A 14,986-nucleotide genomic window follows, 5' to 3' on the forward strand; every position below is an offset into this window, starting at 1 on the left:
TATTGCCAATCTCACATGCAAGTCTTTTTTTAGGGTGAGTGATTCTGCCCACTCACAAGCTGTTCCTTCTGCCACATATATGCAGTTCAAGGCTGTGATCACATCTGTCATATTGTCTCCAAAGGAATGCACAGTTATGTCTGTTTGTCTAAATGAGAAGTGCTATAACTTTTTTTTTTTTTGATGCACTTCACATTCTTTAATATCATAATTGTTTCCATCGTGTGACGTCGTTGTAGGCTTTCAATACCACTGTGATTCTCACAGGAAATAACATACATTTACCCACCCCCACCGCGTAGCGTTACCCGAACCCCCCCTCTACTTTTCCCTTCTTGTTTCCAACTGCCTGAATACACGCTGATTCTGCTGTCTGGGTGGATGTTTCTCCCAGCAGCCAATGAAAGGATCCTGATTGCTTTGAGTTTCCTGCTGTGTAGCTGCTGGCCCTCTTTGCCTATTTCCACCTCTTAATATACAATACAGTGTATGGTTAGCGCCGCCAGTAAGAGAGAACCCACACCTGTGGTACCACATGTACGTTCCTTCTGTCTTTTGAACATTTGACAGTCCATCATCTGTCCTCCAGCCTGTCTTCTCTGGAACCTGTAAATGTGGATTCATACTGTATTTGTGAATGTTTGCAGTGTCACAGCAGGGGATCAACTTTTTTGGGGGGTTTGGATACCTTGAGCCGTTTTGTAAATCATAATGCAGCACAAAATTAAAGCCAGTGAGAAACACAAAGGTGCACTTAAGGTTTGCAGAGACTCGCTCAACCATTAATTCAGTCATTAGCATCATCCTGTTGTTGGCGTGCACTGAACTTCCTGTTCTGTGCAGATGGGGAAAAGAAATTTACATGGAGGCAAAAGCAGATCTCATCAGCATGCTGAGTAATTCTCACTCAGTGGTGAGGATATACACTACAGTACCTGCCTTGTGTGTCTTATTCTGTCTGTCGGAGTCGTAACCTCCAATCAGACTTGAGATGATTTCTCTCAGACAGTGCTGTAATTTATCATCATGGTATTGCTGGCTCATATCCAAACCCAAATTTCCTCCTTTGCCCGTTGTGTGCAATTTACATTGATTGCAACTGAACACCACTCTGTTTCCACAGCAACTGATGCGGTCCTCTGTGTTCCACATGTTCATCCTGAGTATGGTGGCTGTGGACGTCATTGTTGCTGCTAGCAACTATTATAAAGGCGAGAACCATCGCAGGCACTATGACGAGTTTTACCTGGCAGAGGTGAGAGGTTTTTATTTATTTATTTATTTATTTTTATCTTTCCCTGCTTCTTCTTACAATTTTAAATGCCCTGCCTAAAATTACCCAGAGTTACACAGCACAAGATCATATTAAAAGAATAAATGTGATCCTTATTTATGCTAATGTTATAGTGTATTGTTAATCTGAAACTGCATACTATGAATGATATGGGGATTTAAGGATATAGGTAACAGTTTATAATCCACTCACCTTAATTGTTTTAACATGAACACACAAACACATGTGACACAGTGTGTGAGTGTGTGTCATGTTGGTGTGTTTGATGCCATCAGCATGCAGGTAGTAAAGTGAGGAGTGCGCCCACCTTCCCCACCCCCTTCGTACCTTTCTCTCTCTCACACACAGCTGAAAAGAGGAGATAAGAAAAGGGAAAAACCACACACAATATTACCTTTCCCCACTGCCTCCACCCATATCATACACTCATCGATCTGCAGATTTGTTCCAGTCTGTGTGAAGGCTGTGAGGAGAATATAGGAAATGGAGGCACTGGGTTTAGAGTTAAATGGAGAAGTGTACGCTTTATTGGTGAGGTGCCAATATTATTCTCTCCTCCTTGCTGTATTTCCACTGCTGGGAGGACAGTGGTGGAGGAAGTGCTCAGCCTCTAGTGATTTAATATTGTACTTACAAGAAGTTAGGAGACTACTATACTAAGAGACAGATTTAAAATCGACAAAGTCAAAATTGATGCTCAGATACCCTGATGCTCAGTCCCTGTTATGGGGTCGAGCGTGACGGACACAACATCCTGTACATTCACCGAGCGCTTTATTAGGAACACCATATTACTGGCAGAGCCTCCCCCTTGCTCTCAAAACGGCCTCAGTTCACAAAATATGCACAAAATGTTGGAAACTTTTCTTTGGGATTCAGCTCCATGCGGATATGACTGCTTCCCATCATTTATGTAAAATTATTAGCTGCGCTTTCATGCCGCCAGTTTCCTGTTCGACCACATCCCTAAGGTGCTCTGCTGGATTTAGATCTGTGGTATTAAAAGCACGATTTGGCCCAAAGTGCCAAGAGAAACATTCCCCACACCACTGCAGCACCACCACCACCACCACCACCACCAGCCTGGACTGTTGATCCAAGGCAGGACAGGTCCATGGATTCATGCTGCTGCTCCAAAATCTGACCCTCGGCAGAAATTCAGATTCACAGAACATACCTTTTTTTCCTTTTTTTTCCCCAGTTTTTGGAGAACCTGTGCCCACTGCAGCTGTGGTTTCTGTGAGACCCAACATGATCCACTGCTGTTGTAGCACTTAATCAACACTTTTAATGTGCTCTATAAATAGAAATTGACTGATTTGGATTGGATTGGACTGAACCAACCAACATTTGATAATATGTGCATACTGACATGTTCATCAACAGTTGTAAAGAGTGGTTATCTGAGTAAGAGCAACCTTTCTGTCAGGGCTGCTCTCCTCTGACCTCATCAACAAGGCGCTTGCGTCACCACTGTTCACTGGATGATTTTGGTTTTCGCACCATTCCGAGTAAAAACTCTGGAGACTGTTGTTGTGTGTGAAAATCCCAGGAGATCTGCAGTTTCCGAAGAACTCAAACCAGCCTGTCTGGCACCAACAAACATGTCAGACTCAAAGTCACTGAGATCACATTCTTTGTCCCCATTGTGACGATACATACGTTCGTACGTTGCACTGCTGCGACGTGATTGGATGTCTGGATGATTGCATCAATAGGCAGGTATACAGGTGTTCCTAATAAAGTGATCAGTGAAGTTCAAACAGGTAGCATCCTGCCCTCAGTGGCAAATGCTTGCTGAGAGGTCTAATACTGCTACATGTACAACAGTACAATTGGCTCCTTTCAGACTCTTAGAATATATTATTAAATATCTGTTTAGATTATTGATGGTTTGTTGTTATGGTGTAGCACAGTCTTGCAGTCTAATACAGCATTGTTCATTGTTGTATGACATAAAGTAAATGCCAACACTGATTTCCATCTTCTTCTTCCCATCACACCAGGTTGCGTTTACTGTCTTATTCGACCTGGAGGCTCTTCTGAAAATCTGGTGTCTCGGCTTCACTGGCTACATCAGCTCCTCCCTGCACAAGTTTGAATCTCTGCTGGTGGTGGGCACCACACTGCACATCTACCCTGACCTCTACCACTCCCAGTTTACCTACTTTCAGGTAAGGATATACAAATACTTATTTTTATGCCTTTACAAAAATGCATGATTGCATAGACATAAATAAGGTTTCTATACCTTTGTATTGTCAATATCAAACTGAATCATCCACACTTGAAGTTGTAATCACTGTGTCACATTTCTTAACTGTGATCATGCATTAATGAGCACAAATCAATCATATCACTGAGCTTCAGTGTGCAGTTCTCAGTCCCTCTGTTTGAGTCAGGGAGCTGGGAAAGTTCAGATTATTCTGAATTCCTCTGGCCTCACTACACATGTATCCGGCAGTGGTGGTCTACAGTGTTTTGTAGTGTAATATTCAGTTGAGAGAGTATGTGATCCAACATCCCCCAGAGTGTGGACTTTATTTTTTTACTTGCTACTGGTTTATAGCCACTTTTTCTATTCATGAAAAAAGAAACAGCTGTGTATGTTGTGGCAATGACCCACGTGGCAGTGGTGGCGTAATGCTGTCATTCAGGATTTAGGTATTGTGCTATGTTCAACGTTTAACCCTGTGACCTTCCTGTAGGTGGTATAGTGTAGCTGAAAGGCTCGGTGGACAGTTGATAGGAAAGGGCTTCTTGATGTGTCTGTAATGAGGCTTGACCAGGCAAGCTGCCCTGCTCCTGTCTGACTCTCTCAACAGCTGTCAGCCACACATGTGCAAGACTTACATTCGACCAAACACATATAAACACACATACTGTAGAAGCAGTCCACTGAATTCCTCTTCTTTGATGATTTACATTTCTTAATGCTTCTGGATTAAAACAATCATAAAAAACTTACTTCAGCCTATATCTCTACTATATGCCTTTCTATTTTCTAACACCTTTTTAATTAAAAAAAATAATTCTAATGAAATGCCTTCAGGGCTGTGCTGCAAGTTATATCTATTGGCTAAATATTTGTTACACTCCTTGCATCAAAAATGATGGTATAATAGGTATAGAGAAACATTATTATGGAAGAAAAGAAAAACCTGAAAGACAAAAACCACAACTATCTTTGTTTTATCTAAACTTGTTAGATAAATAGATCAGACCTATCTTGCTTACTACCTGAAATATTGAATCAGGGAATGGCGATTTCAGTTCTGTGAACCGATGTGATGCATATTTTAAAATAAAAAATCTAGCAGTAGCCTACACAAAATTTTACACTTTGCACTGGTATTTACTGTCTACGAATGGAAAAGAAGAGCTAATTTCTGGTAAATAATGTAGTGTTAACCATTAACAAAATTTGGCAACACATTACACTGGAAGTCCCATGAGTAAACAGGCAACATGTACAAAGCTTTGATTTCAAGGGATGACACTGATTTGACAGTTAAATCAGAAAATAAGAGAGAATTTATGGCATGTATTCATTTAAACTCATCTTTTACAAAGGATTTGATCTGAGCCATCCCATACAATAATGACAGCAAACATATTACACCCACACAGGGGTAGGCAGCAGGCAATGGAACATCTAAATTTAAAATATATATATTTTCTTGTTTCAACAAATACCCGGCTGGAAACAATGTTGGATGTACAGATAATAAGGTCTTCAGTAGTTTTTTTGTATTTGTAGCAGGGTCATATTCAAGTAGTTGTACTACACACATTCATATCAGTTTTTTTTTATTTTTTTAGTGAAACTAAACTCCACATGAAAGTATTTCTCTCTCACTCTGTCTGCTGATGTTTTTCCATGTAGGTCGTAGTTTAAACTGGTGACATTTAGTCATAAGTGATTAACCTTAAGGCTCTGAGCTGGATTCAGAATTGTGTCCTATAGGCACAGGAGGAGCAGCTAGGCTAAGCAATCATAGATCGTCTTTTTATTTATTTATTTAGTTACAGTACATCCAACCAGTGCTAAAGGTTAGCCTGACCAAATGTGTTTCAGTCTGGACAAAATGTCACAGGCTTTCGATCCCTACTTACAGCTCTACAGCTTTGACACACACATTCACTTGGCAGAATGATTTTTAATCAGCCAATGGAACCCACCTTGACACTTCTGTCTCTGTGTGTTCAGAATTACAATGACTTGAGTAGCAGCACAATTTAACAGTTCAGTCAATTTATTCATTCAGGGAGCCAGCCAATTGTATAATTTTTGGACATTTCTGGTAGGGATGCCTGATCCAATTCTGGTTATTGGTATGTGGCCAATATGGGTTTAAAATGCTGGATTGGATATCTGTGACACTGACAATGTGTCACATTAATTCAATTTTGTTGAATTTTGTTATGTTAAGCGTCGCTTTTGTCTTGCACGAGGTGGGAGCCAGAAGCACACATATGCAGCATGGCTGGAAAGCCTTTCTCTGCTAGCAGACACAAAGTTTTGATTCAGCCATGAAACGACATCCTGTCAATTATGTGTTTTCTTCTGCAGATCTGGCCCTGAGCCTGAGCTATGGCTAGGACAACCTCTGGTGGAAGTTATTTGTTTTGCACAATCATATCAAAGTGAACATAGTCAAGTAGTAGTTTGTTTAACATCATCGGTTTCCCTTGATTTACATACAATTGTCATATGATGTATGTGAAATATACAGTGAGGTAGTATGTTTTTGTCGTAATAATTTCCTAATTTAATATACATGGTTGTATATAATTTTTCAGAAACATTCTTCGTTTTATTCCTTTTATAAAGGTTAATTGTGGTTTAATTTTCACAGTGATATGTTTGGAAGAGGGTTAGTTTTGAGAAGATACATTATCCATCAAGAATAAATCACATTGTAACAATCATTTCCTGAGAATAAGTTAAAAAAAAACATATTTATTCCAACTTCATGGGCAACTGTGTATATGTTTAAGTCAGGCATGATAGCAATGTAAAAAAAAAAGGAAGTTAAAACAAAAAGGATCACTATCAGATCAGTCCTCGCCATGATATTGTAGTCATTGGTTGCCATGGTGGTATGTGACATTTGATAATGTTGTAAAACATTAGTATAATTATATAATCTATTTAGCTGTATTTATTTAATGGCCTCTATTTCAGTCCCTGATCTACCACTACTTTGCTGATCTTAGGCTGGAGACAAAAAGAAAACAAAAGCAATGAATGAGTTTTGCTGTTATGGTCTGGTGTCCTCTGTGAACTTCCTCTCTCATGCTTTGCTCTTATAGCCCCAGAGCTTGCATCTGTTATAAAATGGATAGTGGTCATCATGGTGTGTCAGGAGTAGAAGGTAGTGTCTTCCCGTCCCATCTGTCATCATGCTGTGAGAGTTATTACTGTATTTGTTTACTGTAGGTTCCCTTTTAGAGCAGCATCCCACGCTGGTCTCCCTTTTTTTTTTTTTTTTTTTTCTCTGCTGTGTATCAGGGGAATGAGCAGTAGCCATTCATTTGGCTTAGAGATGGATTCCAAAGAAAAACCTTTGGCCAGGGGCATCACAGTGCGAAGCTCGATCAATAGCCACTCTCTGGATCCCCGATCAAAGCCTGACCAAGATGCATTACCTTTTGGGGGTTGTTGTCACCACAAGCAATTTAGGGACTAAGCCTGTTGACAGAGCACAGTATCACTGCACCTTCACCACTGGGTGAAGATCAATGTTCTCCCTTTTAAAATCGATATGTAATCAATGTGCTCCTATATTTGCTTCCATATTTATTTTTAACTGTCTTTAGAACATCATCTCCTGCTTCCCTACTGTGGATTATCCTAGCAGAGGCCAAAAAATGCTCCCTGTTTAACAAAAGGTCACGCAACCGGTTTGTTTTCCCCCCTCAGGTGCTACGTGTGGTACGTTTGATAAAGATTTCCCCGGCGCTGGAGGACTTTGTCTATAAGATATTTGGTCCAGGTAAAAAACTCGGCAGCCTGGTGGTGTTCACGGCCAGCCTTCTCATTGTCATGTCGGCCATCAGCCTGCAGATGTTCTGCTTTGTGGAGGAGTTGGACCGTTTCACCACATTCCCCAGGGTAAGAATATGCTCATACTCACCCTGTCTTCAAGAGAATAATCTGAATCTGAAACAGCTCAAGAAAAATTAACATTGAAAATTTCTTTGGATATGATCATAGCATTGACGTCTTTTCGAGGTTAGGTTACATATCTTTATGATTTTTTTTTTCTTTGCTCAAATGAGTCACAGCTTGAAAATAAAAAATAAATCCTCTTCAGTCATCCTGTATCACCAGGCACAGGAGTATCTTAACATATTCTGTTTTTATCTGGATAGCTTTTCCTAAGCGTGATTCTGTTACAACAATCTCACCGTAATTACTCTGTTAATAGCTGGTGGGTTTTCCTGCTAGCTACCAGATATTATCATATTCTTCCTTACTCTGCTAAAATGCTGCAATTTGGACTACTTATACTCTCAATTTTATTCACTTTACAATTCGTACCCCCTTATGCAGTGCAGTTTATTTGAAAATAGATGAAGACAGCATCTTCAGGGAATCTCCTCTGCAAGAGCCAGCTAATTTTCAACAGTAGTTTTTTTCACCTCTGAGTAAACTGATCCAAACACACCTGGCGCGAAAAATGCCAAGATGATTTGTTCTCGGGGAAACGTGAAATGCAATTTAAACCTCAAGATGGAGGTAGTATATAAAATACACCACATAAAAATTTGGAATTGCATATGAGCGGCTCCAGAGGGACTCAACAGACAAGCAAATGGGGGCCCTCCAGATGTTGATGATGGGTTGCATGATGGGTCGACAGATGTGTGGAACCTCCTTTGATTTCTAAGTGCTCACGAGCTTCTTTCTCTCTCATTAGCCACATCTCTCCCTCCTCGCTTTTTTTTTTCCTCCTCTTCCAACATTTTACTGATCCCAGGCACAGCGGGACATGAAGGGTTGCTCATAAACAGATGCCACTTGTATGCTGCGTTACCCTGCTTCTTCTCTCTCTCTCTCTCTCTCTCTCCATTTCCATAATGCCTGCGCCTCACACACACACGCACGCATGTATACACACAGACGCTCACACATCATAGTTAATGATGTTTGGCGGTCTCCCCTTTGGGTAGACCTGTTGCTTGGGTTTATCTTTATCTGCAGTGACTGGGACATGGTAGCAGGTGGGAGTGGCTGGGATGGAGGGACGGAGGGAGGGAAGGAGGGTGGGGGGGCTGCTGCTGTCTAGAGGTGAGATTCTAAGGAGGAGGCGCAGGCGTGCCATTTGACTCCAGGGGCCACCGTGTCGCAGCTGGCTGTTCGCTACACCTTCATCTGACCTCTAGCAAGTAGATGAGATGGTCTGCAGAACAGAGGGAAGGGGGAAAAAAACCCTCTCCTTTCTTCCTTGTTTATGATTAAAAAACCTCATGAACACAGACTAGAACGAGATGGTCAGGAGGGGATACGTGCATCTGTGCAGCTGTGTGATATTTGCTCTCTTGTGAAACAGCATGGTTCAAATATCAAATCTGTCTGTTTTCCACTGTGCAATTTCCCTCTCTGCCTCTGCCCTCTCTTTCCCTTCTCTCCACAGCTTCCATTTGTGCACTCCGTTGCCCTTTCTTGCCTTATGCCTCTCTAACTTTCTGATGTTCTTTCCTCCCCCGTAGGCATTCATGTCCATGTTCCAGATCTTAACCCAGGAGGGCTGGGTAGATGTCATGGACCAGACCCTGGTAGCTGTAGGTCACATGTGGGCTCCGGTGGTCGCCATTTACTTCATCCTCTACCATCTGTTCGCTACCCTGGTGAGGATCTTACTGTGCTGCTTCCACTATAGAAGGCAGATAAGTTGAAGTGGTAGTGGCTTTTAGTAGATTACACATTTGCTGCAGTATTCTATTCAAGCTCCTATAACATTATCTTGGTCAGTAAAAGCAGGTTGGAGAAAGCAAGTGGCACAAGCATACACAGATTGTTTTCTTAATGCATTCAACCCTTCAGTGTTCCTTCAAGTGGTACATCTAATCACAGTTAATCAGACTTGCAGGCGTAAGAAGTGCTGACATTTCAGCATTTGGCCCTTTGATATGGGGGAGCCATCAGACAGAACAGACAGTCACTGGATGACTCACACCTCAACCCAGACAGACAGGATGTCTTCCAGGACAGAACAAGCAACAAATACAATTACTGAGCAGATGTTGTACTTTTGAAATAACTCTTATTTTATTATTGATTGCGATGGTAATCATGACATTGACATGCTGTATGTTCTCATGAGCTTCCTCTCCTTGCATTATAGATCCTGCTCAGTCTTTTTGTGGCTGTTATCCTGGACAATCTGGAGTTGGATGAAGACCTGAAAAAACTCAAACAGGTAAGACTATATGTGCAGAGAGTAAACTGACGCATAATCAGATTTATAACGGCAATGGATAATCAGCTCATTTATTTGCATATACAGCATTAAATGGTATGAGAGTATCATGCTGTGTCAGAGTTAGTGGTTACCTTGTGCAGCAAGTTCACTTTTTACTGCAAGAGTTCAACTTCAGCCCAGATAGGGTAAGTGCTGACAAATCTGCAAACGTCTCGCCACCTCAAGCAAGTTCTCGAGCCTTGCTAACACCTATTAAAACTAGGTGTTGCTAATTTAAAGTGAAAGGGCCTAATTTTCACCTAAGAAAGTAACTTTGGTGGAAAGTCTTAGGAGAGATTTGAGTCACCCTTGGTCTCTCCCTCCTACACAACATTCTCAGACTGAACCACTGAAGCTTGTTGATCAAAGTGTTAACAATCCAGTCTGTTTTTTACATTTAGAGCCTTCAAGTTGCCCTGTGTTTTAACCATTATCTATGTATAACTGAGCCACACACAACCTTATAAGTGGATTTTTTAATTTCTTTTTTTTTCAATGCAAGAACCACAAAGAAATTAACCAATTTGAAGGCAGCAATAGTTTCAGTATGTTGCTGTGGACAGCGTCAGCCTTTTCATGACATACTATTCTCAACTTTTATTGGTTTCTTTTTTAATATCTGGCCATTTCCCAGATGGTTAGTTTGTGCAGTTCAAATAGCTGTCGGTAAGCAGCATGGATGGGCCATGTATAATTGTCATGTAGTCTTTCTCATCTAAAATCTCTATTTAATTGCACAAATAAATAGTCAAAGTAGGAACAGTGAATATGCAAAGTATCAATACATTTGCTGTGTGAGGTGTGTGAGGTACTGATTCGTGTGCTTCCTGCAATTTCTGTCTGTTGTTTGCTGCTACATTTTGGAGGAGCAGGGTTGAATTATGTGGCCTCATGTGGGCAGGGCTTTGACTAATTTCTTCATTCTCACCTTGTTGGGGCTTTTCCCTAGAGGACTGTGTAAACGGGCAATTAACTTTAAAAAAAAACCTGAACCCTGTTGTGTGAAAAAGCTGGCACTTAACACACACAAACACGCACACACAAGGCCTTGGCTCTAGTTGCTGCTCAATGGGTGAACTTTAATAGGCGGTTTTTGTCATCAAATGCAAATGAAGTGTAGCTGCAGACACATTTCTGCAGGAAAGCCACTTTCTGAATGACTGCAGACAAGAGAATTGCATCCATACAATGCTTTTCCATAAATTAATTAATCAGCATGCTCCCAGAGACGCTGTACATTGTGTGGACACGTAGCTGGATGGCAAGTCTCAGCTTGCATGGACAGGTTATTTCCCACCCACAGCTGAGTGATTAGGCTCAGTGACTGTAAAATTGCCTATTTTACAGGTGCTTCAATCACGGGTACAGACTGGCTATAAATAGACCATAGATGCTGATCACCCTCCCACAAGAGAGGGCTTCTCTAAACATGGCACCAGCTCAATGACATGTCCAACCTTTCTATAAGAAATACACACGTGGGCTGTGAGAGATGAGAAACCAATTACTGTGTATGTGATGAAGCATCTTTGCCTGCTGTTTGATAAATGACTTCATTGAACTGGTAATGTTTGTGATTTGTCATTAATGTGACTTGTGTCCATGGCAAGCTCTTAAAAAAAGAGAAGAAGAAGAAGAGGGGAGGGATGGTGGGAGGGAGGGAAAATGACCGTACAGAGAAAATAGGTCTGTATTACCTAATGTGTTTCTTTTCATCTCCAAAACTTTGTTGTTTCAGTGAGTGGGGTGCGTATAGAGAGGATATCAATCAATATTTAGTGAGTGAGAGTTTGACACACAAAAACCACATGTGTATTCTCCTCCCTGGGACATTTTTTAATCGTTTCTACTTCACAGTTGGCTGAGCACACTGTGTTCAAATTATTTGGAAATAATGGAACAACAAATTGAAGCAGAATAAACTGCTCAGAGTGAGTTAATGCAAATTGTTAAAGTAGGGGATGTAGAGTTTGTGTATGTGTGCGTTTGGTTGGAAAGCAGAAGGATGCCGTACACATATTGATAATACAGGAAAGGTGTACTGTTGCATTGTTGGTGGCATTTATTACATTGTAGTTTTAGCTACAGTAATGTATCGAAGTGAGTGAGCAAATCAAAGCTGAAGTTACTGCTATGCTCAGCCTCGATTTCACGGCTACTGTGGAGCAAATTATGTTTTTGAAGTTGTTGGTGACATTATAGATCCCGCTCTAATATCCCATCCCCCATCGTGCTCCACGTGTGTCAGAAAATTAGTTTATAAAACCAGGCAAACATGTCAGCTCCCAATTGTATCTCGCTTCCACCCATGAAAGACTTAAGGCGCACAGGACGTGTGTGGTTGCAGGTGCGCCTGCAGCGTCTTTATGTGTGTTGTTCAGTGTGTACGTGTCACGTTGAAATGAAAATTCACATGTGCAGTCAAGCTTTAAGCGATAAGGCCCACCTGCACTGCACAATTATGCATGATGATAGTGAACAATTTTTCAAATTATCTATATATACCGTATTTTGGTGGGTGAATGCCAATGTCATGTTCTGTGCCACGTCCGTGAGATTCTTATTGCACAGTATTTTCTGACTTAAACATAAAAAATATGTATATAAATGTATATAAAAATATATCACAAAACACAATTTATAATTACAAGTTTACAACATATAATTAATTCATTTTGACTGACATACAGTATATGTCCCTATATCAAGAGTCATTGCCATATATGTCATGTCTAACTATGAAATAGCCATGGTAAAATTTGTGTATGTATAAATTCTGAAATAATGATGAATTTTCATATGGTATAAAATGATGCTTATAAATGAAAGTAACCTATAGGTTTTAAACAACATCTCATTCTAGCAACATGGTCTCAGACCCTTAAAGGACAATTCCAGGCGAATTCAACTCAGGGGTGTATTTTCATATCATTTTAGGTCTAAAAGAATGAATCTGAAGATTATCAGTTTAATCGCTCCTGTTTTGCGGTAGCTGCGTCTGTCCCCACATCGCCACGGCAGCAATGAATGGGAGTGGATGTAAGTTCCGCTGTTTAGGCTGTTTCCAGCCCTCAAAGCCGCATTTTTTTTCCACAGACAGCATCAGATGGCTACTCAAACATGCACCGAGAAGTTTATTTACTTCAAGCAAGCCGACGTGTTTGTAAAACTAGATCTAATTCAAAGTCTCCCGGAGTCTCGCGCGAGACCCAGTTGCCGTGCTCGGTGTATTCAGGTGCAGTGGGAAAAGCTACCGTTTGTGTCATAAACACAGGAATATCAACTCTTTACTTGCTTCAAGTAAAAACAACTTCTCGGCGCATCTTTGAGTAGCCATCTGACGCTGTATGTGGAAAAAAATGTACACTTCAAGCAAGTAAAGAGTTGATATTCCTGTGTTTATGACACAAGCGGTAGCTCCGACTGCGCCTGAATACACCAGCACTGCAACTTCGGGCTCGCGCGAGACTCCGGGAGACTTTGAATTAGATCGACTTTTACAAACATGTCGGCTTGCTTGAAGTAAATAAACTTCTCGGTGCATGTTTGAGTAGCCATCTGATGCTGTCTGTGGAAAAAAAATGCGGCTTTGAGGGCTGGAAACAGCCTAAACAGCGGAACTTACATCCACTCCCATTCATTGCTGCCATGGCGATGCACGGACAGACGCAACTACCGCAAAACAGGAGCGATTAAACTGAAAATCTTCAGATTCATTCTTTTAGACCTAAGATGATATGAAAATACACCCCTGAGTTGAATTCGCCTGGAATTGTCCTTTAAACCGTATCAACATATATTGACAGACTTTGTCAAGCATAAACATATATATTTTCATGTGTTAGACTTATTTCACTGTCTAAAAGGCTTAATAAACAGTTGTTACATCTTTTTTTATGCACATACATATATATTTCAGATTCAGAGTTGTATTTGCATATGGGACTCCTAGGAGCTTCCTCTCACATTAACAATGTTGTTTAGTCAGCAAAAAGTTTGACTGACCCCTGTGGGGATTCATTTTACTTTTAAGCATAAAAGGTCAGCGTCCTTACGTGCAATGAAATACAAGCCTTAGAGACCGCTGGCGTGCACAGAATCTAATTATGACTTAGGACTGGGAATAGAACTAATGTGGTTAATAAGAGCAACAACATAAACATGTAACTCCAACAGGCCCTGTAAGACCATACATCAACAGCTTTTACCTTGAGTTTCATCTTGATGAAATTAGTGGCAATATTTCTCAAACCCCACCCATTTGCTGTGATCTGCACTGTTATTGCCTATATGTGTGCTCAGTGGAGCATTAATGAAGCAGATGAGCGCGGATGGCAAGTTACCAGGCAACACTTTTTGATTTGATCGTCACAGTGTCGTCAGCAGGGAGGGTTTACATTTCCACCTGTCACTGCATGAGGGTAAGCTACTTTTTGCCAATGCCATAGCCAGATGTGTGTGTTTGTGTGGGGGCGGGAGAACTAGTGTATCTGTCCATGCTGTTGATTTGATGATGCAATCATCAATAAGGCATGTGGCTAAAAAAGAAAACATCTGTCATCGTTTGCATAGTGACTGCAGCCCAGCCTTTCAGGGGAATGAGTTGCATCTGTCAACCTCGACAGGACATTTGTCTCGATTTGGTTCTTTCAGTCTTTTTAAGGCTTGGAACTCTGGAAGAAGCACAGAGCCTTGTGGGTAGTCACACTACGATCAAGTAGATAAGTGTAAGCTTGCTATGCTTTGATATCAGGTTGCTTTAATGTTGTGTAATATGATATGATAAAGGTACTGAATATTTGCATTCAGCCTGAGAACAAGACAGTTAATATTAATAATAACAGGAAACTGGACGGGGCTGCAGCTAATGAACAACTGATTTATTATTCCACCTGATGAGCCAGGAGAACATAAGTGTCAGGAATTTCTTAAGCACACACACACACAAACACATGTGCGCATGCGCCAGTGTATGCTCCACTCATCAGTGTTGATTAGGATAATGCATTTATTGCGTGAAATTAGGTTTGCTCGAAATCTTTTAATGAAATGAAGCCAGGCACAGGAGAAAGGTAGACAGCAGAGGAAAACAGAGGTGAAGGGAGGAAGTTGAAACCCTCCCCACCACCACATCACCCTCCCTCCTCGACACATGTACACACAAACACACACACACATACTAAGATACACACATAAGTATTGGGACAATAATAATTATTAC

General features: G+C 41.0%; 1 protein-coding gene across 9 annotated transcripts in view; it reads left to right on the plus strand.

Annotated features, from left to right (window-relative positions):
* nalcn (sodium leak channel, non-selective) overlaps positions 1-14,986 on the plus strand; it is a 65,673-nt gene that overhangs the window by 27,477 nt on the left and 23,210 nt on the right. For all 9 annotated transcript variants that reach the window (XM_085765974.1, XM_085765973.1, XM_085765979.1 and 6 more), the window contains 5 exons: positions 1,124-1,255; positions 3,301-3,468; positions 7,221-7,412; positions 9,014-9,151; positions 9,649-9,723. In XM_085765974.1, the coding sequence (XP_085622100.1) occupies positions 1,124-1,255; positions 3,301-3,468; positions 7,221-7,412; positions 9,014-9,151; positions 9,649-9,723 (705 nt within the window). The remainder of the gene's footprint in view (positions 1-1,123; positions 1,256-3,300; positions 3,469-7,220; positions 7,413-9,013; positions 9,152-9,648; positions 9,724-14,986) is intronic.

Source organism: Trachurus japonicus, chromosome 21 (assembly GCF_045865225.1).
Source record: "Trachurus japonicus isolate A0001 chromosome 21, Traja_1.0".
NCBI classification, from domain to species: Eukaryota; Metazoa; Chordata; class Actinopteri; order Carangiformes; family Carangidae; genus Trachurus; species Trachurus japonicus.